Source organism: Dasypus novemcinctus, chromosome 6 (assembly GCF_030445035.2).
Source record: "Dasypus novemcinctus isolate mDasNov1 chromosome 6, mDasNov1.1.hap2, whole genome shotgun sequence".
In the NCBI taxonomy this organism is placed as follows: Eukaryota; Metazoa; Chordata; class Mammalia; order Cingulata; family Dasypodidae; genus Dasypus; species Dasypus novemcinctus.
In genome coordinates this window covers 37921369-37944904 of record NC_080678.1, presented here as the reverse complement: position 1 = coordinate 37944904, position 23536 = coordinate 37921369, and the positions used below count along the sequence as shown (strand labels likewise).

Here is a 23536-nt window from a genome sequence, read left to right as displayed (position 1 = left end):
ACAGTAAACCTCAGGGAAAGTAGTAGGAGAGGAGAGTTGAGAATTCAGCAGAGATCAGACCTCATATGCTTTATACAACAGTTAACATAATACCCAAGTACCACAGCTTGTAAATTCATTGTTGGCTTCAGTTAGTTTCTCCCTTAGGTTTTTGGTGTGGATCATTTAGTAGCCGTGAATAAATGCCAAAATATCGTTATCACTCTCTTATTAACTCTTCAACTTGGGCCCCTTCTTTGGCCCCATCCAAGTTGTCAGCTGCTACTGCAGAACAGGCAACAAAATCAACTTTCCTTTCCATTCTTGAACCAGGAATAGCTTTCCTGAAAGCAGACTAAATTCTAGCACTACATCTCTATTGCAGTGGAGTTCTGATTTTGGTAAGGTTCTGTAACCAAAGGATAACAAAGTCTTCATAAACAAGACAAATTTGAAATGATTAGCTGGGGAAAGGAAAGCAACATCACCTTAGAATCAGCTATTTTTATTCTACCCTAGGTAGAATTCTTCAAATTCGGAAAACGTAGTGCTTTCAGAACCTCAGGTTCTTAGAAAAAGATTTATGGGTGGCCATGAAAACTATCCTTTAAAGCTTTGTGATTCACTTATATATATTTTTCTTTTTATTTTCTTTAAAAAAAATTTTCCCCCTTTTCTTTTTTTTTTCTTCCTCTCTTCTACTATTGGTTTTTAAGGGTGTTTGAAGAGCTGTCATACTATACACGGCAGTTAGTTCTTAAGCTTTACTAGCTAATGGAGTTCAATTTCATCCTCTCTGATAAAGGGCAGGCCATCACTAAGAACTTAACCAAGATTCTGCTTTGTATGCACTAGGGTAGTAGGAATATATTTATATATATTCTTAGTTGAGCTCTGTAAGTTTCCAAACCGACAAACAGCCTGGGCTAGATGGGCAGGTTCCGTACCAAAGGTAGTAAATCTTATCTGATAAGATCCAGCCTCACTCGTCAGATCTGATAGTGCAGTTTACACTCAGGAGGACCCTGGACTCTAGGGCCCTGGGTTCCGGAGTACCCAGAACCAGGTCTCCAGAGAACCTGGTTTTTTTTTTAAAGATTTATTCAGAGACTAAAAAGCTCCCCTGTTATTCTCATACATACTCAAGTTTGAGAACCACTGCCTTAGATCTATAATACAGTTAAAGATCTATAAATACAGTTTTTGCCCTTTAAAAACAGAATATTCTTTTTCTAGAATTTTCTCAAACACATCCCAACAGTTATTCCCATGAGTGCCCACTTAGAACCAAGGTACATCATTTATACTAACTTGCTTCATTCCATAAAAAACAAACAACGCCCCCCCTCCCCCAAATACATCAAGAGCATTAGTTTTAAAAAGATGTGGCACGTTAGTCAGGTACACTCTCATCTACACCAGACTGCTATAGCCAAAGCAGCATTACAACTTTATCCTCATTAAATAGCCCCCAAACAGAGCAGCCAGCAAATATATTAAAATCAATTTCCTGTGTTGCCATTAGGAACCTGAATAACAAACTCAGAAAAAGCCACTTGACCTTGGTAGGAAAATCCCAGAGCAAAGATGGGAAGTTACAACATCTCCCATGGTTTCACTAAGGTCTACTTTTTAGGTCAGTGTCCTAGTGCATGCCCACCCACGCGGCCTGGCTGAACACTGTGCCATCCTTTTATCCCTTGACAGTTAGAAGGAAAGGTAATCCTGCCTTGAGGCGTCCCCAGCAATTCCTCATCACTGGCTCTTCTGCCACATAAGTCCATGAAGTGTGGCATCTTTAGCAAGAGCTGGTGCAGAAAGCTGAAGGTTGAAAACGCACACAGTGTGCAGAGGAGCAGGTGAATAGCAGGTGGCACAGCAGGAGGGCAGGTCCTTTCCTTCCCACATTAAAACACTGCCTTTCATGCTTGAAAGTAGAGATTGCCCAGTGGTGGCTCCCAGGTCACAGTGGACCCATTGGTGAGTTTTATGTCTGCATGGTACCTTAGTTTTTTAACTTAAAAAAAAAAAAAAAAGGAATTAACATGTAAAACAGGTACCTGGACAAAGAAGAGGGGCCCCTTGTCACTGCATGGGGGGAACACCTCTTGATAATCAGGAAAATCTGCCACAGCCCTCAAGAGATGGAGAGGATAAGCGAGGGCTGTTCAGTGACCATGTGTAGCAAGCATCAGGAGAGGCGTTTTTACCTGTGTTCCTCACTCCCCTTTTATAGGAAACTAGGAGACTGATATTCAGAGAAGTCACACAGCCAGAAAAAAAGTTTTTCTTTGGATCTAGAGCCCAAATTGTAGTGGAAAAAAGAATTTAAAATTTAGGGGGCATCCTAAACTTTCAATCTCACAGGCACAAAAACAACAGATAAGATATGGACTTTGCCTTTGAGGCACTTTGAAATAACTAAACTGTTAGGTTAAAAAAAAAAGTCATGTTTAAATTCTTCTGCCAAAACCCTTCCTAAAAGATTTGTTTGTTTTGTGCTTTAATAAGCACAGTCTAATCAACAGAATTTGTTTTCTTTGAGGATTTGTAATTTGGCAAAGCCTCAGGGTCACTATTTGGAACAATGATCACTGTAACACTGCAAAGAGCTATATATTAACTTATATAGTATACATTATGTAGATCTCTCAAGGTTTTCAAGGTTCTTTAACAGCCACCTTCTCACTGGAGTCTGCCAGCACACTGGAGGTCAGAAGAGATGCTATTACCCCCATTTAAGGATGAAGAAACTGACACTTAGCCTCAGGTTGCAAATGGCAGAATCAGAATTCCCAGAACCCTGATCTTCTGACTTTTGATTGAGTATTCTTTCCACGACTTTCATCAATGTCTTTACTGTATCCTGAAAATGGCACTTGGTCAAATAAGACTCACTTCTTTGCCGGGGTGGGGGTGGGGGTGGGGGGGGTGGAGTATGGTTTCAAAGGAATCAGAAATAGTAAAGGAAGAAGTTGCCTTGTTGCTGGTGTGCTTTAAGAGATTCACCACAATTTCATTTGACAGTAAAGAGTGCACGTGGGGATCTCAGAAACATTCCTCAATTTATGCATAATTTCAAATTTAACCCTATTTTTCCTCAACATTTCCATCCCACTGCAGCAGGCTTCTGTTGGAAGCAAAGGAGACAATGAGACTTGCCTTGTGTGGCTGTCTGTCTAGAGACCAGCAACTGGGAGATTTATTGCCAGTAAAAAGTTCAGCACTGTTCAACGAAACTGTTTACTTCTACCTCAGACAAAGGGTCACAGGAAAAATGGTCTCACTGCAAACTGATGCAAGATAAAAGAAGTCTTTGGAATCGAGAGTCTATCCCTCCAAAAGATCCTGAATAACTTTAAAAAAAAAAATACAAGAATTTTCTGAACTCTTGCACTTAAAAGATCAAACCAGACTTCAGATGAGTTAGAAAAGGAATGATTCGATATGCTTTATCAGAGCTAGATTACAATAAACCCAAACCGTAGCAATAGGAACCTTGCTGGAAATATGGCCTTTTATTAAAATAATTGCAGCCTAATTGTTCTTTAGGTTATTATCAAGTCATTTGGGCACTGCTGAGATCCTACCCTTCTAGAGGATGTTAATCCAGATTAATCAGATTAAGAGAAAATTTAAGCTCTGGAGGGTCTGGTCTTATTTACTGGCCCACAAAGAATTGACTCTATACCTATACCTGCTAATTAAGGGTCATTTAAGAGATCAAAATGTCAAGATTCTAAATTTGTGAGCAGGTAATTGACACATATTCCTCAGAATGCAACAGGAAAAAGTATACCTAGTCCTCTAACAACAACCCCATCCTCCTTCCCCCAGGCCTGTGACTCATGCTTCCTAAACAGAGCAGACTGCTATATATTGGTAGTTTCTAGCCCAGGGTTGTTAAACTTCGACACTACTGACATTTGGGGCCAGACAATTCCTTGCTATGGGGGGCAGTCCTGTGCATTGTAGGACGTTTAGCGGCATTCCTGGCCTCTACCCACTAGATGCCAGTAGCAACCCCTGCCCCAACCTTTACAACCATTAGTGTCCAGACACTGTCAAATGTCCCCTGGAGAGGTAAAATTGCCCTCGGTTTAGAATGACTGTTCTAGTCAAATTGTACCACACAATTTAGTGTAGGTCTGTGTTTCATCCAGTCTTATTCTCTGATTGCCTTATGGGATCCCCAACCACTCTGTACCTTCCTGGAGGACAAGACTGATGTCAATCTCACAGTGTTCCCATCCTAGCAAAGATAAGACCTGCAAAAACCTTCCAAAAGTACTGAACTTAGTGCTGATGAGTCAAGTAACCCCAGGAGCTAATCCTCCCCAACATGCTCCTGTGCCCCTTAGCTACGTGATGCTAGTGGCTGCATGAGGTGATCCTCTAAGGGTTAAGCCATGCCTGTGGTGATACAATTTTAGCATAACCATGAGAGATCTAGTCATGGCTTTCTGGCATGACATGGTCATAGTAACCCAGCACAACTGAGCCTAGCCCATGAATGTGGAAGCTCACATCAAGCTGGAGGAGTGGCTGTACGTTGTTTCTGCTGGCAGCCTGCCCGAGCCTACCCTGGGCCCCCCATCACACTCTGGAGCCACACCCAGAGGGGTGTGATGACAGGTATTCATACCACTGCCTGGTGGGGAACCAGGGACTTCCATACTCAACAAAAACCACATGACAGGTCGGGCAGTATTTGAAACCAAAACTGAGAACATGGGTCAGAGTTCAGTGGGAGCTCCTGAAAGCATGTATGCAAAGCAAGAGAACCGAACAATAAATGCCCAGACCTTCTTGATGCAATGCCCAAGAGAACCGATGTCTTGTGTGCAACACTGTACCAATAAACCCTAAGCCACTTTCAGGAAAAGATGTTACCCCACCATACTCCAGCCATTCTCAAAGAATGTCTCCTCCTCTCCTGAGATGCCTATAGCTTTCTGTCACTGCCGCTCTTCTCCCTTTCAGTTGAAAGAACAAAACAGGTCAAGAAAGTCACCTGCCAGGATCAAATCATCACTTCCAGCAACCTGCAAGAGAAGCCACTTGAGGTCCAGGGTTCAAGTCTAGTTGAGCCCTCCATAGAGAAGCAATGGCTATAGAGGGACATAGCAATGGCTACAACAGATCAACATTTGGGGCTGTTTCAACTCAGTGTTGCTACAAATTAGCAACAGAGTCAAGAAATGCCAAGGAAGAGACAAGAAAGTAGTATCTAAGTGCTAGGGAATTAGGTCATGAGAAGAAATTGTTTAGCACATTTTTTATAATAGGCCAAAATTATTCTGTTCTCCTGGACTAAAATTTACCTTGTCAAGGAAAAGGGGCGGGAGGGGGTGGATCAAGCTCATGGGATATCACTGGAGGAAGTGACTGTTTTCTTTGGCTCCAACCTGGATTAAAGTTTCAAAATCAGCAGATGCATTCCTCTTTTCCACTAAGTTATTGTCCAGTCTACTGCTCTCTGCTGTGATAACAGCGCTGTGATGAAAAACAAGTAAAGCTCCTCTAAAAGAGCAGCTTCTTTAGAGAGAGGAGACTGAAGATTCTCCCACTGAAGATCTGTTACTTTTGCTCCAGGTGACCCCTAACTTTTATGCTCACATTTTATTAAATAAAGCATGTGCACCCGGGAATCTCTGGGACCTTTTCAAGGCATCTGAGGCAGAATATAGATTGATCTCATCATCTTCCTTAATCTTCCTGGTGATTGGGATGTTCCACCAATACCATAAATTTTATTAGTACTGATGTGTTCTACTGACTATTTAAAATAATTCATTTTTAATTGTGGTAAAATACATGTAACATAAAAAATCATTTCAATCTTTTTAAGTGGACAATTCTTTGACATTCAGTATGCTAACAATACTGTGTAACTTTCACCACCATGTCCAGACTATTTTCATCAACCCAAACCACAACTCATACTCATTCAACAATTCCTTATTTCCCCCCTCTCCCCATCTCTGGTAAATAATATTCTGCTTTGTCTCTATAAATTTGCTTATTCTAAGTGCTTCATATAAGAGAAATCATACAATATTTGTCCTTTTGTGTCTGGCTTTTTTCACGCAACATAATGGCTTCATAGTTCATCTATTTTGTAGCATGTACCAGTACTTCACTTCTTTTTACAGCTGAATGCTATCACATTCTATAGATATCCCACATTTTGCTTATCAATTCATCTGTTCATGGGCACTTGGGTTGCTTCCACTTTTTTGGTATTGTTAACAATGCCATGATGAATAACTGGTGTACAAATATCCATCCATGTCCCTGCTTTCAATTTTTTTGAGTATATACCTAGGATAGGGATTGGTGGGTCATTGGTAATTCTTTAACTTTTGAGGAAATGCCAAACTGTTTTCTACAGTTGCTGCATCATTTTATATTCCCACCAACAATGTATTTCTTCACATGCTTGCCAACACGTTATTTTTAGTTTTTTTAATAACAGCCATCCTAATGTGTGTGAAGTGGCATCTCATTGAGATGTTTTTTTTTTAAAGATTTATTTATCTCCCCTCCCCTCCCCTCCCACCCTGGTTGTCTGTTCTTGCGTCATCTTCTTTGTCCGCTTCTGTTGTCAGTGGCATGGGAATCTGTGTTTCTTTTTGTTGCATCATCTTGTTGTATCAGCTCTCCGTGTGTGCGGCGCCATTCTTGGGCAGGCTGTACTTTCTTTCGCGCTGGGCGGTTCTCCTTATGGGGCGCACTCCTTGCGCATGGGGCTCCCCTTTGCGGGGGACACCCCTGCGTGGCAGGGCATTCCTTGTGCACATCAGTGCTGCTCATGGGCCAGCTCCACACAGGTCAAGGAGGCCCGGGGTTTGAACCACGGACCTCCCATGTAGTAGGCGGACGCCCTAACCACTGGGCCAAGTCCGCCGCCCTCATTGAGGTTTTAATTTGCATTTCTCTAATGGCTTATGATGTCAAACATCTTTTCATGTGCTTATTGGTTATTTTAATATCTTCTTTGGAGAAATGTCTATTCAAATCCATGACTGATTTATTTATTTTTGTCTTTTTGGTGTTGAGTTGTAGGAGTTCTTTATACTTTTCAGAAATTAAAACTTTATCTGATACACAGTTTCCAAATATTTTCTCCCATGCTGTTGGTTGTCTTTTCACTTTATTTTATTGTTTGTCTATTATTTTTCACTATCTTAATAATGTCCTTTGATGCACAAAAGTATTTAATTTTGATGAAGTCCATTCTATCTATTTTTTTCTTTTGTTACTTGTGTTTTTTGTGCAAAATCTAAAAACCCAGTGCCTACTACAAGGTCCTGAAAATACTTCCCTACTTTTTCTTGTAAGTAAGAGTTTTATTGTATTAACTCTTATATTTAGGTCTTTGGTCCATTTTGAATTATTTTCATTCTTTGTATGTGGATTTTCAGTTGTCCCAGCACCATCTGTTGAAGAAACTATTCTTTCCCTAATGAATGGACCTGCACCCTTGTCGAAAATCAACTGGCCTTAGGTTTGTGAATTTATCTCTGTACTGTCAATTCTATTCCACTGGTCTATATGTCTAACATTACACCAGAAGCACAGTGTTTTAATTACTGTAGCTTTGCCATTTATTTTCAGATTAGGAAATGTGAGTCCTCCAACTTCGTTATTTTTCAAGGTTGTTTTGGCTATTCGGGACACCCTGTAATTCCACAGGAATCTGAGGATCAGCTTTTCCATTTCTGCAAAAAATGCTACTGAGATTTTGATAGGGACGGCATTGAATCTGTAGATTGCTTTAGGCAGTATTGACATCTCAACAATATTCAGTCTTCCAATCCATAAATGTGGGATGTCTTTCCATTTTTTTTAGGTCTTCATTTCTTTCAGCAATGTTTTGTAATTTTCAGTGTAAAGTATTTCACCCCCTTGGGGTTTTACTTTATAGATGCTATTATAAAGGGAATTGTTTTCTTAATTTCTTTTTCAGATTGTTCATTACTAGTGTATAGAAACCCAAGTGACTTCTGTGTGTTTATCCTGTATTCTGGAACTTTTCTGAATTCATTTATTAGTTCTAGTAGCTTTCTTATAGATTCTTTGGAATGTCTATATATAGGATCATGTCATCTGCAAATAGAGCTAATTTTACTCCTGCCTTTCCAGAAGTTTATTTCTTTGGCCATATTGCTCAGGCTAGAACTTCCAGTACAATGTTGAAGAACAATGGTGACAAGCAAGCATCCTTGTCTTGTTCCTGATCATAGGAGGCAAGCTTTCAGTCTTTCACCATTGAGGATGACATTTGTTCTGGGTTTTCCATGAATGTCTTTTATCATGTTGAAAAAGTTCCCGTCTCAGTTTTCTGAATGTTTTTTATCATGAAAGGATATTGGATTTTGTCAAATCCTTTTTCTGCATCATCTGAGATGATCATGTTTTTTTTTTTCTCATCATTTTATTATTTTGGTGTATTATATTGATCGCTTTTCTTATGTTGAACCATTCTTGCATTTCTGGAATAAATTCTACATGTATACTCCTTTTAATATACTGTTGAATTCAGTTTGCTAATATTTTGTTAAGGATTTCTGCATCTATATTCAAAGGGATATTGGTCTGTAATTTTCTTTTCTTGTGCTGTCTTTACCTGGCTTTGGTAGGGTAATGCCGGTCTCATAGAATGAGTTAGGAAATACTTTCTTCACTCTGCTGTTTTTAAATATAAACTTGTACCCAATATGCAGATTCAGTGTTCTTATTACAGGTTGAACAAATTTTATTTTGAAGATTAAAAAAAAAACTTCATCTAAAATGAACTGGGTATGTGTGTATGAACTACCCTTTCTCATTTAAGTCATGGTAGGGAACTGAGGTGCTCTGTGGAGCTATCACATACAAGATTTTTACAAATTAGTTCTGAAAACTTTTGGTAGTACAAGCGTCACCTTGGTGTTTGCTGTATTATACAGCCAGTTCAGTTCCAAGCAGAATCTTGCTTAATTTGTCCTGAAGCAGGCATAAAGAGGTTAGCACAAAAGGGTAATGAATGGCGTCTGGGTTAACCCATAGTCCTTTGTCCTTTGAAAAGCACAGAGCATGCAAGGAGAAGGGGAGGGATCTGGCAGCAGAATTTTTGTGCAGGCACCATACCAAAGGAACATGCAAGAGCAGGACAATACTCAAAAGACTCCTGGACTCCAGTCCCACCACTGCTACACATTAGCTATGTGATCTTGAGCAGATAACTTCTTGAGTTTTGCTTTCCTCACTGTAGAATGGAGATAAAACCTCTTACCTCATGGGTGGCTGATGTGATGAAATAATAAATGCCCCATGTAAATGTTGGCTAATATTCAGCAGTTTACAGGTTAAATTAGAAGTCAGCAAATCCTCTCTGCTTTCTCCCCAATCACAGTTCCTTTCTTGCAGCTTTTTTTGTTTTTCTTTCTTTTTTGGCTGCCTTGTCTGCTTGTTGTTTGCTCATTGTTTTTTGTTTTTGTTTCTGTTTTGCTTGTTGTCTGCCTGTTTTTATTTTAGGCCATCTGGAACCAAACCCTGGCCCTCCCGTGTGGGAAGCAGGTGCTCAACTGCTTGAGCCACATCTGCTCCCCCTGTCTTGCAGCTTTAGCGATTTTCAGTGTTCTCCTTGTGAGTCCCTTAGACCACTTACCATGCCCAGGGAGTAACCAGCATTCAACATTCTGGTCAATCCAGGCTCTGTAGGTTCTGTGCTCCCTTTTAAGAATATAAACAGCATCTTGAGCCAAGAGTAGGCCCCCTGTGCCTCCTTCCATGACAAATTCCAACATGGGCAAAGGCAAACTACCTGAGAGGATCCCAGATCCACCCTGGTTTTGTTGGCAACTATTTGCTCATTTCTAGTTATCAGGGATCATCCCACCTTATCGGTATGGACAATTTGGGGGACAGTCAGCCCCTCCCGCAGAGAAAGGCAACATTTCAGAAGTACAAAGTATAAATTACTGTCTCGATGAATCTAGCCTGCATTCTACTGACTAGAGCCTGCTATCAACTGATCCTTCCATACATCTACAATTAAACAACTGATACCACTGGACAGCGTAAAGTATCACCTGCAGAAGGTGTCTCTTCATCCTCTGAACTCCTACAGCATTCCGTTCCTCTCTAATATCACTCATACCTGTCTGCAGAATGTTCCAATTACCTGCACACTCACCCTACTTTCCCTACCTGACTGTAAACTCCTTGAGGACAGGTTATAGCATTTCTTTATCTCTGTATGACAAACATGTGGGATAGGTGCATGGTACTTTTGGGATGAAAGAATGTTGTGAGACCCCTCCAGCATTACAAAATCACTACCTTCTAAGCTGAACAAGAAATAGACTTCATTCAAATAAGCAGACTAAGAACATTCTGCTCCAATTTTGTTTTCTGAAAAATCAGTAATCCACCTGTTAGGTATACATGATGGATTCCCTCTTAATCAGAAAACATATTCTCTGATCTCACCAGATAATAAAAGAGATTACTTGTTTAATTGTGTGTTGTATCTAAAATTTGGTACATAGTCTCCCACTCAAAAAAGTTTAGCAGGTAACATTCTTTTCTTTCTGACTTTAGTTCCTCTAGGCACAAAAAGACTGTTCTTTAGTCAACACTGTAACTTCCAGTGAGCTATCTAACTGTCCTTTACATGAAAGAACTAATATATCCTATAGCCTATTTGCCCTTTAAAGACAATAATTCAGGCCATGCTCCTTATTAGACTGAAGGGACCTAATACTTTCCTCCTTCTCTGTGTCCATAAAGGATACCAATACCAGGTAAGCCAAGGTCTGTGGCTTGTCTCTGGCATCTCTTTACCATGACTCATAGATGACAGTTTCCCTTCTCATCTGCAGGAGAAAACAAAAACAACACTCCCAACCTGATCTCTCTGGAACACTTTTCCCCAGCTCATATGTCTGGTAAACTCCTACTCATCCTTCAAGACTCAGATCAGATATCGCCTTCTCAGGAAAGCCTTCATGTCCACTTCCGTCCCCCAGCCTGGTTTAGATACTTTCTCACCCTCTGCTATGCTAGTTCCTGGGCATAATATGTTGTAGTCTAAGCACACTGTCATGTAATTATTTCCATGCTACTAAACCCAGAGAATCAGAGTCTCTCAAAATGTGGCTTGAAACAACCTGGGTCAGAGTCATCTGGGGAACTTAATGGAAATATATGGGCCCCAGGCCTAGAGAACCTACATTTTAATAAGCCCCACTCCCAGGTGATTTTTATGCATTTTGAGAACTAGTGCATTAGAGAGTGAGCTACTTGAAAGTAAGGCCCATGCTTTATCTTTGCATCCTTTGCATGGCACATATTCATTAAGTGTTCAAAATCTCCACACAGTGGTACTAATTCAGTAGGTGCTACAAGCTTGATATTGGTCCCAGAGTAAAATGTAAATGGGCCTACAAAGAAGTAAGCACTGTCTTTACTTGGGCAGGCTAGAAACAACATTCAGAAAATATGTACCAATGAGAATTAATCCTACTCCATTCTCACTGACACTGGGCAATGAAGTCTAGGTAGTGAGAAAAATCTGTGCTTTAGAGACAAAACTTCCAGGTGGAAAAATGAAACAAAACAAAACCTTCAGTTATGATTTCCCTAACTAGCTGAACAACTTTGGTCAAGTGGCTTCACTTCTGTTAGCATCAGCATGCATCTCCATAAAAACAGGGTGATGTGACCACTTAAAACAGAGGGCTGTTATATAGATTAAGAGGAAATAATATATGAAAGTACATATATATTTTGTATGATAAAGACCAACAGTATACACATTTCTGTGTCATTTTCTTCCTAACAGAATTATTACCAAGTAATCTTTAGAAGGTTGGCTTTTACATTGCTCCAATAAAGAATACAGTTAACACTGTCAGACACAGAAATGCTAGAAATATACGAAATTACATAATCAAAAACATTCAGAATGTACAGGCAAACTCTGAGTCACAGAAGTCTAGGGTCAAAGGAGCCTTCAGGAAGTCCTCTAACTCAGCTTTCTATAAGGAAACAAGTAATCAGAAACAAGAGCTAAAAATTCACTTGCTCTTGTTTCTCTAAGATGCTCCACAACACCCTTCCCAACCCTTCACTTTCTTGAGGGTTTTACTTTACTACTATCCACAACCTAATTCTCCCTTAATTGAGTGGAGATTATTAGACTTAAGCCCTATCCTTCTTGTCACCTCTTGCACTACTAAAATAAGATGATAATATACACAATAGAATATTAGCTGTAAAAAGGAATAAAGTTCTCATGCATGCTACAACATGGATGAACTTTAAGACACGCTGAGTGAAATAAGCCAGACACTAAGGGACAAATACCATTTGATCGCACTTGTATGAAATAAGCAGAATAAGCATATGCATGATGTCAGAAACTAGAATACAGGTTTCCAGGGGCCAAGTAGGGGAGGAGATTTAAGATTTAATTGGTGTGGGGTTTCTCTTTGGAGTGATGGAAAAGTTTTGGCAATGGAAAATGGGGACAGAGGCACACTGTTGTTCAGATAATTAACACCACTGAATTGCATATTCCAGGAGGAAAAGTTTAGGTTGTTTATAAGTTACCATATACATACACACAAACCCATACAACTGTACAACACAATGCATTAATAAATAGTATGCTAAAGTTAATAGCATAATAAATTAAATTCAATAATAAGATTAATAGTACTTTAGTATGGTAGGAGATAGCCTCACGACTCTGTCAACACACAGTGGTATCCACCAGAAGACAGGAGTGAGATCTTACTCATGTCCACTACACCCTCCACCTCTCTGTAAAATGACTAGTCCTCTTGCTTCCAGGGTCCTGTACCCCTGCAGTCTGGCATCCTTTAGGAAGGAGTAGATAAAAGAAACTTTTTTTTTTTTAACCAAATCCTCCTCTCTGCCATGTGCCTTTCTTGAAATCCTCCCCCAAACTCTTCAAGTAGATATTATCTCCATTTCAAAGTTGGGGTTCAGAGCAGGTAAGCAGCCTGCTGAGACTGAGGGAGAGCCAGGGTAGGAATGCAGGTCTCCCCAGCCCTGCCCTTTCCACTCGATGGGGCCGTGTCCCCTGCTCTTCCCCGCCTGCTGACATAGCAGGCAACGTTTCTCCCTCCTATTTACAGCACTGCTCCAAATCCGCACCAAGGCTGGCTCTGCCCATAGGTGAAAAGAACCATTTTTCTTGGAGGGGACAGGATCTCAACATGGGACCACTACTCTCTGCCTATCAGCTATTCAAAGAAGCACTCTGAAGAACAAGAGCACTAATGAAGTGTTTGGAGCTTTTCAGAGAAGCTTAGTTTTAAAGAATTTCAGGCAACCCATGGGAGATTTCCTTGCAGCTCCTCTAAGGCTCCTGGTTTGCTCCCATCTGCGGCTTTCCCTCACCCAGGAACAGGCAGCAGAGGGTATGAGTGTCTGTCCCCATCTTCCTCCCCCTTTTAGAGCTGGGAGGCTGGTTACAGTTACACATTCCTAAACAGACATGCCTCTCAGACCAGAGGGGTGAGGGTGTCCTACTCTCAGAAGTCCTGGAACAAACAGTTGGCAATGGCTGTGTTCTCTGCAGACAGCAGTTGGTGGGTTGCTACTGTTTTCTCATTCTGCTAGGTTATCGGCTATAATTTAGTGCTCTCAGTTCAAACAGGAGCTCACAAAGCAATCACGTCTCTGCCAGAGAGGTCTGTTTGCTTTGGAAAATCAGAGAGGAAAGCCAAAATGTCCCGTCCCCGAGACAGACAGGATGTCCCTTAGCCACACAACCCTGACCACATACTTGGAAGGAGAAAGCCTTTGGGAGTCCTTCCATTTAAAAAGAAGCATGCCCCCTCCCCCCAACCCAGAACCCTTCAGAACCAGAGGACTATGATGAAATCTCTAACTAGCCAAACTGAAATGAAGGCGAAGGAATAAAAGGGGTTTTGATTAAGAACCCCATTCAGTCTCTCCTCCTCCTCTCTCCCATCTCCAACCTGTTTCCTCCATAATGCTTCAGAAACAGTTTTATGTTATCTAATGGTAAATTAAAAGTGGATAGCCCCAGAGAGACCCCAGGGATGGGGGGGAGGGAAGCGGGTGAGGAATATGGTGGCTCTGAAAATTAAGAGCAAACAGGGAGGGAAGATGAAATGTCTGCGTGGGAGCTGGCCTGCTATAACTGAGAGACGTTTTCTAAAATACTGCCTCCACACAAAACAGTAGTACAATAAACAAGCTCACACCCTTCTGCCCTTCCCGAGCCCGATCCACATATAACCGAGTCAATTACCTGTCTAAGACCCAAAAGGAAAGGCATCCTGCAAGAGCATCGTCCACACTAAGATTTGGAACAAAGGGCTTTCAAAAGTTAAGGTCTGGTAAAAAGCATTTTCCCTGGCCGGCCCGCGTGCTCACCAGTCCCAGTTAACCGGTCTTCCTTCGCAAAGAGAAGAAAGTAAATAGAGTCCTGGGACCAAGCAGGCACTCTCCCTCCTGCTCTCCTCACTACTCCCCCTTCCTGGCTCTGACCCACCCCCACCTTCTCGTGACATATCTCAGACGCGGCAACCGAAGCTGCCTGCCAAGGGGAAATGACATCAGTTCAGGCACAGCAGAAAAAACTTCAGACAGCTGCTGTGGAATACTTAGGAGTTTGTGCAGCAAACCCCTGCTGCCCAGCCCTGGACCTAGCCCACCGAGCACTTGAGTCTGCACTGGGAGAAGGATGGGGTGGGGAGTGGTGCTGCCTGCCGCCATTAGCTCCCCTCAGCTCTAAGCAGGCTGGGGTGTACATAAATCAAGCCTCTAAAGTGGAAAAGAGCTGCCGTTTCTCTGAATAGGAACCGAACTCTATAGCTCCTGAGATATTGTTTCTCCTCCTTGGGAAAGAAAATCAGGTCCGGTGACTGCCAGTTTCACAGAAAATTTTCCACTTCCTTGTGGCTAGGAGCATTCTCCCCACCCCGGCCCCTGCGGGAGTCAAGGCTCAGTTAATTAAGCCTGGTTTCCCCAACTTTCTCTGGGGACTGAGGTCATTTGCAGTGAGGACTTGGAGAGGCACCTTTTCCCCAGCTAAGGTAGGACACCTTGGACACTGACCTCCCAAGCCCTCGCTTACACAGGAGAGTTTATATTTCATAAACAAACTGTGCATGTACAGGTGCCAACATCTTTCCTCACTTGTCTTACAAAAGGTACAGCAAGTCCCACCACAGCCTCCGAGCTGCCAGTAAAGCAGATCATCTATATTTAAACCAATCCCTGCTTCTGAAAAGTTCACCACTTTAGGTTTGCTGTGCTTTCTTCTCTAAGTTCAGGTTACCGAAAACATGGTTCTTTCCAGCAATTTTTGCACAAGGAACAAAGGTCCTGGGATTGGCGTCCTGATCTGACTTTTCTCAGCTCGGTGAGCCAACTCTCCTCTGGCCACCCTCCCTTCACAGCAGGTCAGGGCAGCTCTCCCCAGGCCTGAAACTTCTACCTAAGACGAAGCTGGCAAAGGACAAAAGGTCCATGTTTGGATTTGTACGTGCAGACTCTTGGGGAGAACAATCTTCACAGCAACTTTATTAAATCCAAAGTTACTTTCTAGTAACTTCTCAGCCTGAAAAATAATTATATTTTCCATGACTCAGAGCAAATATAGCTCATCTTTCTTTTTATTTTCTGCAACAATTTTCTTTCAGTGATATTTATCAACGGCCTCCATGGAGATGGCACTGTGCTGGCCATGACCCATATAAGTCAGAAATGATTCGTGCAAATTAGTATCTATAACTACCAACCAGGACAATAAATTAGCAGTACACAATACTTACAACACAGTGAGCTGCCAAAAGTACTTCTCAATCATTAGTGAATTCAGCCAGCCACACAATGTGCTCGCTGCAGGTCCCCCACTGATGGTTAAGGTCACGTCGACTTTTCTGACAAGGAAATGAATGTGCCAAGCCAGCTGAGCTGAGCCATTTCCTCAAGACTTGTGAAAAGAGCAGATTACAGCCTCACTGCTCTGGAGGAGAGAAAAGGGATGAGGTATGGAGAGAAATGGGTTCTGCAGCAGGTGTTTAGGGACTTGGAGGCAACTCTTCAGCAAATATGTACCCTCAAGACACGACCAGACAGACTGTTCCATGCCTTGCAAACACCCTCACAACTAGGCCAAACTGCCAGATAGTCAAGGCTGAACATTAAGACACAGCTGCCCATGGAAGAGTCACGAGGCTGCTTTGAATCCCCGCTCCTTTCATTTCCTGTTCCCTGGCAACCACCTACCATCACAAAATGTGTGTAGCACTATTAACTCTGGGAATCAAACTGGAGGGAAAGGGCATCCTCAGCCTCTCTCCTTCCAGCCCATATGGGCAACTTTGGTCTGGACCCTCCTAAGAAGACAGACTGTGCCTGTGGTTCTCTGGAGAGAGTACCATAGTACAGGTGTGTACTCATTCATTCAATCCACACCTACTGAATGCCTACAGTGTGCCAGCACTGTCTTGGGCACTGTGGAAACAAACACCACTAAAATACTCAAAAGTTTTTGCTCTGGTGGGCTATGGAAATACCCTACTTTTCTAAATAATATTCAACAGTCATGACCCTTTAAGAGAAGGAATAACCACATCACATTATTACTAGAAATTTTTTTAAAAAGGCATCAAAACTGCACCGTAGGGAAGCGGCTATGGCTCAATCAGTGGGGCTCCCATCTACCATATGGGAAGCCCTCAGTTCGTGTCCCAGGGCCTCCTTGTGAAGGCAAGCTGACCTGGCCCATGGAGAGCTGACAGCAACCCATGCACTGCAGAGAGATGGCACAGCAAGATGACGCAACAAAGAGAGACAAGCAGACACAGAAGAATGCATAGCAAATCGACACAGAGAGCAGACAGCAAGCAAAAACAGCAAGGGAGAGGGGAATAAGCAAATAAAATAAAATAAAATTTTTAAAAATTACTTAAACAAAAACAAAACTGTTCCATAGATTTCCTGATCCCCTCCAAATGAATCTTCCTTTTTTGGATGTTATCGAAGATAGTGTTTCTACTCAGCATTTGTCTGCTTTTATCTTCTTATGAGATTATAAATTGCTAGGAATGTGCCAGGTAGTATTTAACCCAAAGCATGCAGTACCATGTACTCTGACAAAGTGCTGGCTGATAACAGCTTCTCTCTCACTAAACTTCTTCCACCCCCACCTTTACTAACCAACCTCTACTGGGCACTGAGATTTGGGAGGGTGAGGTGAAAAGGAGGCTGAGTTGGCAAACAAAAAACATACCTCTTTCCCAAGAAGGCAAGTTCACATTTTGCTATTCCCTGCAAATATTACCACAATCTAGTGACAAATGAACTCAGCTTTAAGATTTAAGAGGCAAGATGATCACTGGCAATTTCTGCTAACCTAACAAAATGGGTTCTTTTATGTAAGTGATCCTGGCTCATACACGATGGGCCGAAGAGAAGGCAAACCTTCTTCAGATAATTTTAGTCATCTGCCTGACCATGCCGAATTAAATTCAACGCTGGATTCGCCAACTTAAAAAAAAAAAAAATAGGGCAAGAGTCACACTAACCAAAATTAAGCAGGATTATGCTATCAAAATGTTGAGACAAGGGAACAGATGTAGCTCAGGTGGTCCCTGTTCGATCCCTGGTACCTCCCAAAAACAAACAAAACAAAAAAACATCTCTTGTTAATGATCAAATGTGGCTTAACAGTTGAGCACCTGCTTCCCATGTATGAGGTCCTAAATTCAATCCCTGGTACCTCCCCCTAAAAAATAATAAAAATTTAAAAAAATAAATGTTGAGGGACTGTTTGTGGCCCCCAGCATGTCAGAGACATCCTTCACTGAGCCAGCCCTTTCTCCCTAAGACAGTAATGCTGAGTACATTACCCTCTGGGTTCTGATTAACTGTTATTTGAGAAGACAGGCTGCAACAGCATGTATGTTCATGGCTAGAGTGGAATTCACTTGCTCGCACTATTGTCAATTTGTTTGTGTCTTTTGGCAACATTTTTTCTGGGCAGTCTATGCATTCACAATCCTTAAATTCTGGGAGGGGAGGGAGGCAGATATTTGTTCAGCACTAACAACAGCCAGACTCTGATAGGAATTCTGACTACCAATGTCTCATTTAAGGCCACAACCACCCCATGATGTACATATTATTATCCTTATTCTTTAGTTGCAAAAACAGAGGTTTATGGAGATTATATGGTTTGCCCGAGGTCACACTGCTAGCAGTGGGAGAGCAAGGATTTGAATGAAGTTTCTGGCTCTTGCAATACAGGAGTTGGGGTATTAGACCAGAAGTTAACAAGAAGGAAAAAACAAAAAGCAAAAAGCATAAGCGTGAATCAGGTGAACACTGAACAGACAGTGCTCCAGAATTCTGCTTCCAAGACGGCCACTTACACTGGGTCGGACAGTGCAGTGTGGAGTGAGGGCGTTTGGGTTCCAGGACTTCCATTCTGAGCCACCTCGGACAGCAGAGTTCTGTGAAGTAATGGGAAAATGGAAAAGCCCAAAAGTTCTCATCTGTCCCCAACGCACACAATCGGTCTCCTTCCAAGGAGCAAGCTGAACAGAAGATTGGCTCAGGCCTTGGAGCTCAAGCAACCTGGCTCACTGTTCCCACTGCCATGTCCATCCAGCCGACTCTGGCTGAAGGAGACAAGAGCTGAGGGCCTGGGGTATCTAATTTCATTATCAAGGGAGATAAAGAAAGAGGGTTTTGTCAGAATAGGAGAGCAACTGACAGGCTCCTAGGGTAGGAGATAATCTCCAGACCTAAGGCCATTTTCCTTCCAAGAGCTTTGCGTAGGGGCTGCTAGGCAGACACAGAATATCAGAGATAAGAGACTTTCAAACAGCTTAAATTCTCTGGTTTTCTGACTAAAAAAAGCAGTAGTGAATACTAACTCAAACCCCAAACTAATGTGCCAATAAAAGACACACTGAAACATCTGCATGTCACAAACATGAAGTTGGGCATCAATAAAAGAATCCTAAAATAATTATTTTGGGGAATGCCATGGGAAGAATTCCAAACCCAGAAAGATGATGGACCTAACTTTGCCAAGCAGAAAGGCATCTGATGCTGAGGGATGGCTTGGCTGCCAGAAACTAAGAATACTAGCTTACCTGTGTCCTGGGGCTGGGCAAATGCAGGCATGTAGCAGGCCTGTCAAGGCTAGAAAAACACACCTCTCAGTTTCTGTGCAGGAAAAGGAGCTCCGCAAGTCACAGGACTTTTTTCTTCTATAAGATACCCATAAAAACCTGTGGTTGCTTTCTCACTATTGAGTCTTCTGGGGAAGATGGCTGGGCAACAGCAGTATTTAGTCACTTGCTAAATATCAAATGATGTATTTCAGAGAGGAGGGAACCCTAACATATCAGGTCTATCTAATGTTAAACATAATAGCTCTTAATGTATATATGAAAAAGCTTGAGCTTCAGTGAAGTTAATGAACTCATTCAAGATCACACATCTGGAAGGCAATGGCGTCAGCATTTCAACCAGGCCTGTGTGGCTCCAAAATGGCTAGACCACACATGAAAATAGTATTTTGATATTAATTAATAACTGTCATTTCCCCTCATTTGTGACCTGATAGTCATAGTCATATCTATCCACCCAGGATGTACCACTGGGATGACAAATGGATGAATTAGCCTTGCCCTGAAGGAGCTAATTATCCGGATTGGGAGAAAAGACAAACACATGCAGAAACAAACACAGGGACTCTATAAATGGAGGGGGGGGGTGGTGGTGAGGGGTAGTAGAAGCAGTAAACTCAACAAACAGCTCAAAGAAGGGATGGTGTTAAGGGATGGAATGGCCAAAGAAAGTTTAATTAAGAGATGGGGGGAAGCAGATGTGGTTCAACTGACAGACTGTCCACCTACCACATAGGAGGTCCAGGGTTTAAACCCAGGGCCTCCTGACCCATGTGATAAGCTAGCCCATGTGCAGTGCTGATGCGTGCAAGGAATGCCCTGCCACACAGGAGTGTACCCTGCAGAGGGGAGCCCCACACGCAAGGAGTGTGCCCCTCAAGGAGAGCTGCACCATGCGAAAAAAGCGCAGCCTGCCCAGGAGTGGCGCCGCACACACCGAAAGCTGACACAGGAAGATGACGCAACAAAAAGAGACACAGATTCCTGGTGCCACTGACAAGAATACAAGTGGACAAGGAAGAACACACAGCATATGGACACGGTGGGGGGGGGGGTGGAGAGGGGGAAAGGGGAGAGAAATTTTAAAAAAGGAAGGAAAAAGAGATGGGTACTTAAACAACATGTAGGGTTCAGGGGGAAGATGAGCACACTATGCAGGGCCAAGCATGGGCAAAAGCATGGAAACAAAGATGGGGCACACAAGAAAGGTAGAAGTAGGTACGACAAAGATCAGCTGCAGCTGGAATGCAAAGGCCTGATACTCATGTGTACCTCTTAGATTAACACTTTTTTTTTTCCTTTTTGATGACTGAGTTAGCTCCATGAAAACCAAACACAGGAATTCCCATTTTACTAAGTGTTTTAGGCTCTCCTTATGCTTGTCTGATTTTATTTTATACTAAAATATGATCATCTTGGGACTGATTTTGTCCCATGTGGGGTGTGGGGGTAGCATACGGAGGAAGATACCCATGTCAATGGTACAGCCTCAGTCTTTGCAATAGAGAAAGGGAGGTACAAGTAGCAGAAACTGAAACCCATTCACAACAGCTTCCCTCAAGCCTACAAGGGCTTCCTAAGTTTCTACCTCTTGCTTTTCTTCCTCCCCCCCAACAAGAATAGCCTTTTGTGGCTGACAATCAACCACTCCCACAGATATTTATTCCCTTCATGGATGAGCCTTTACTGTCATTCCCAGAGTACTCAGGGGCCTGTGAATCTCATCACTGACAGTGGACTGTCACCAATGGTTAATGGACTCTCGCTGGATCTACAACTTAGCTTCATCAAGTATAATAACAGCCTTGTTGTTTTTGTACCAAAATGCTAGGTTCGTTTTTCTTACCCTGGAAACAGTTCAACCCAAACCAAACTGGCAAGTAGTCAAGAACTATATAAAAATCAGTGAGGTACAGCTCAGGGTTGTCCCCAGATACCTGCATGTCTCCTCACAAATAGCTCTCTGAACCAAAGCTCAGAATAAGTACAGAAAGAGGGATGTAGGTCACTCAGCTACATGATGTGCACCCAGATGTAACTTGGAAAGAGAACTCCTTTAAAAAAAAACTTAATGGTCTCCACCAAATCTGATTTCACCTTTCACTTTTATTTAAACTTTGGGCGAGAGACATGGTCCACTTTAAGTGGGAATGCAAGTGAAATGGTGGCTGACATCAAGTTAGTTTTATTAAAGGGACCTTGACTCTGAGACCCAGCAAGCAGCTCCCGGTCATCTGAGTGCAAGGTCCCCAGGGCAATCATTCACACTGTCCAGAAAGAGATCATCTTGGTTGTGCTTTTACAAGAAAACCCACTCACTTCCTAAATGTGCTAAAAACTCAGCAAAGACTTAGTTTACACTTTATGTTTTAGTTATTTTCAGGCCTATCTTCTCTTCTAAAGTAAAAGCAACTCAGGGATAGGATCAATGACTGTCACTATTATATCCCTTGTGTACCCAGCAATGCGTTATACAGCCCTCAAGAAAAGACTGTTAGTGGAGGAAGAAATGAGGACTTAATGACTAAAGAGACGGTCATTAATACACGAAGCTAATATAGCTGAATCCCTTACACATGAGTGCTGGTGATGTATGCCTGGCGACAGAAAACTGACAAACAGCTAAGAGATCAGGATAACACCTGGATATTACCCCAAATTCATGAGGTTTGATTCAGGATTGGAAGTCCTCTGTGTGCATCTCTAATTTCTCAGCCGAGACATTTAAAGCACTTCACCAGTCTCAAAAGAAAAATTTCCTTCCTCAAGTTAGAGTGTGACTTAACCCCCACAAAAGTTTTCCCATTATGGGGATTAGGATGTAGCTGCTCCTGGTTCTGCCTCCCACTCAGTGGATAACTCCTTTAGCAACACCCAGAAGTTGCCTTTTTTGCATAATGGATTGTGAAACTTAATAAGGTCTAACTGGAAACACAGCTTTTGGCACCAAGACTTCCCTGGATCTTACATAAACCAAATACTACCTCCTCCTTCCTTAGGCTACTCGATACCCAAATCTACTCCAGGTCTAGGATTTCATGGTTAAAAACACCAGAACAAAACATTAAGACAATTTATCCCTCCCATAAGTTGTATGGAATAGGGAAATTTCTGATACATGTCCACACCCCAAGTGTGGGGTGATGACTAAAGGTGGTGAAACTGGAGAAAGTATCACACCAGGTGCAAGGGATGCTGGTCCTTTTGTCAGCTGGTGTCCAACCACAGGCCACAGCCTGAATGAACCCTGTATTTTCAGGTCACAGAGAATGAGGCAACACAAGATGATAGCAGTTAAGTAATCCTGAATCAAAAACACCTTGAGCCAGGGTCCAAATCACAAGGAAAGCACTAGGAAAAGCAGAAAAAGTAGGCAGAGAGAAGGTGGAAAAAAGGTGAAAGCTACACGCCTTCATCTCAGCAGGAAGGAAATTTAGAAGAAGCTACTGTCCCTCCATGGAAAGAAACTAGCATATAATTAATCCCTGAGAGTTACCTCCTGAAAACCTTGCTGCTCAAGTGCGGCCTCTCTCTAAGCCAAACTCTGCAGATAAACTCACTACTCCTCCCCAACCCCACGTGGGATGTGAGTGCCAGGAATGGGCCTCCCTGCAAGCATTAGTCAGAGAAGCATTCAGGGAAAGACCCTGATCAAAAGGGGAAATATTAAAATAAAACAGAGTTTTTATGGCTAAGAGATTTCAAAGAGAGTCAGGAGGTCATTCTGAAGGTTACTTTACACAGTTCTCACCCAGATTTCACAAATTGCCACAGTAAACAAAGCCTCAAACAAAAGTGCTCCTGAGGGCCCTAGGGACATCCACTGGCAAGCCACCAGGCTATATGAAATCAACACCCCCGTGGCAGACTCTATCAGGGAATATATGAAAAGCTATTTCCCCAAGATAACGTAGGTATACTCATTTATAAATCCCAATCATGATTCTTCTTTTATTTGAACCTATAATTTTCAATTTACTTAAGTTTATTTCTCAGAAACTTAAAGCCTCCAGATTTTTCCTATGCCAGTTGAGCCCAGAAACACAGCAGGTTTGCAGTAAACTCCATGTTCCAGTTTTTCCGGCCTACTCTGGACAATAAATAAAATGATGGTGGACGAGCCAGCTCCATCTCAAAAGCAGAGTATCTTCAACTGCAAGCAAAGCAATTCCATTTCTCTGCCCCATAATATTTACGTCTCTTTTCAGCCTAAAGCAATCAGAGTTAGACATTGTCTCAAATCCCTCAAGTTTGAGGAATGAACAAAACTAGAGGGAATGTAACCTTGACTAAAGTGGATTTATTGCTATTGTAGTTATCTTATGTTGACTAATTTGTAACACTGATACAAAAAACAT

The 23536-nt window shown here is 42.2% G+C and overlaps 1 protein-coding gene across 2 annotated transcripts in view; it reads right to left on the bottom strand.

Moving 5' to 3' along the window:
* The window catches only part of WBP1L (WW domain binding protein 1 like), a 72233-nt gene that overhangs the window by 29235 nt on the left and 19462 nt on the right, over positions 1 to 23536 (bottom strand). The window contains exon 1 of one of the 2 annotated variants that reach the window (XM_004478841.5): positions 14279 to 14514. The exons of the other annotated variant lie outside the window; for it this stretch is intronic. Coding sequence (XP_004478898.1) covers positions 14279 to 14305 — 27 coding nt within the window. The 5' untranslated portion in view covers positions 14306 to 14514. Of the gene's footprint in view, positions 1 to 14278; positions 14515 to 23536 lie in introns of those variants that run through there. 2 annotated transcript variants of the gene reach the window in all.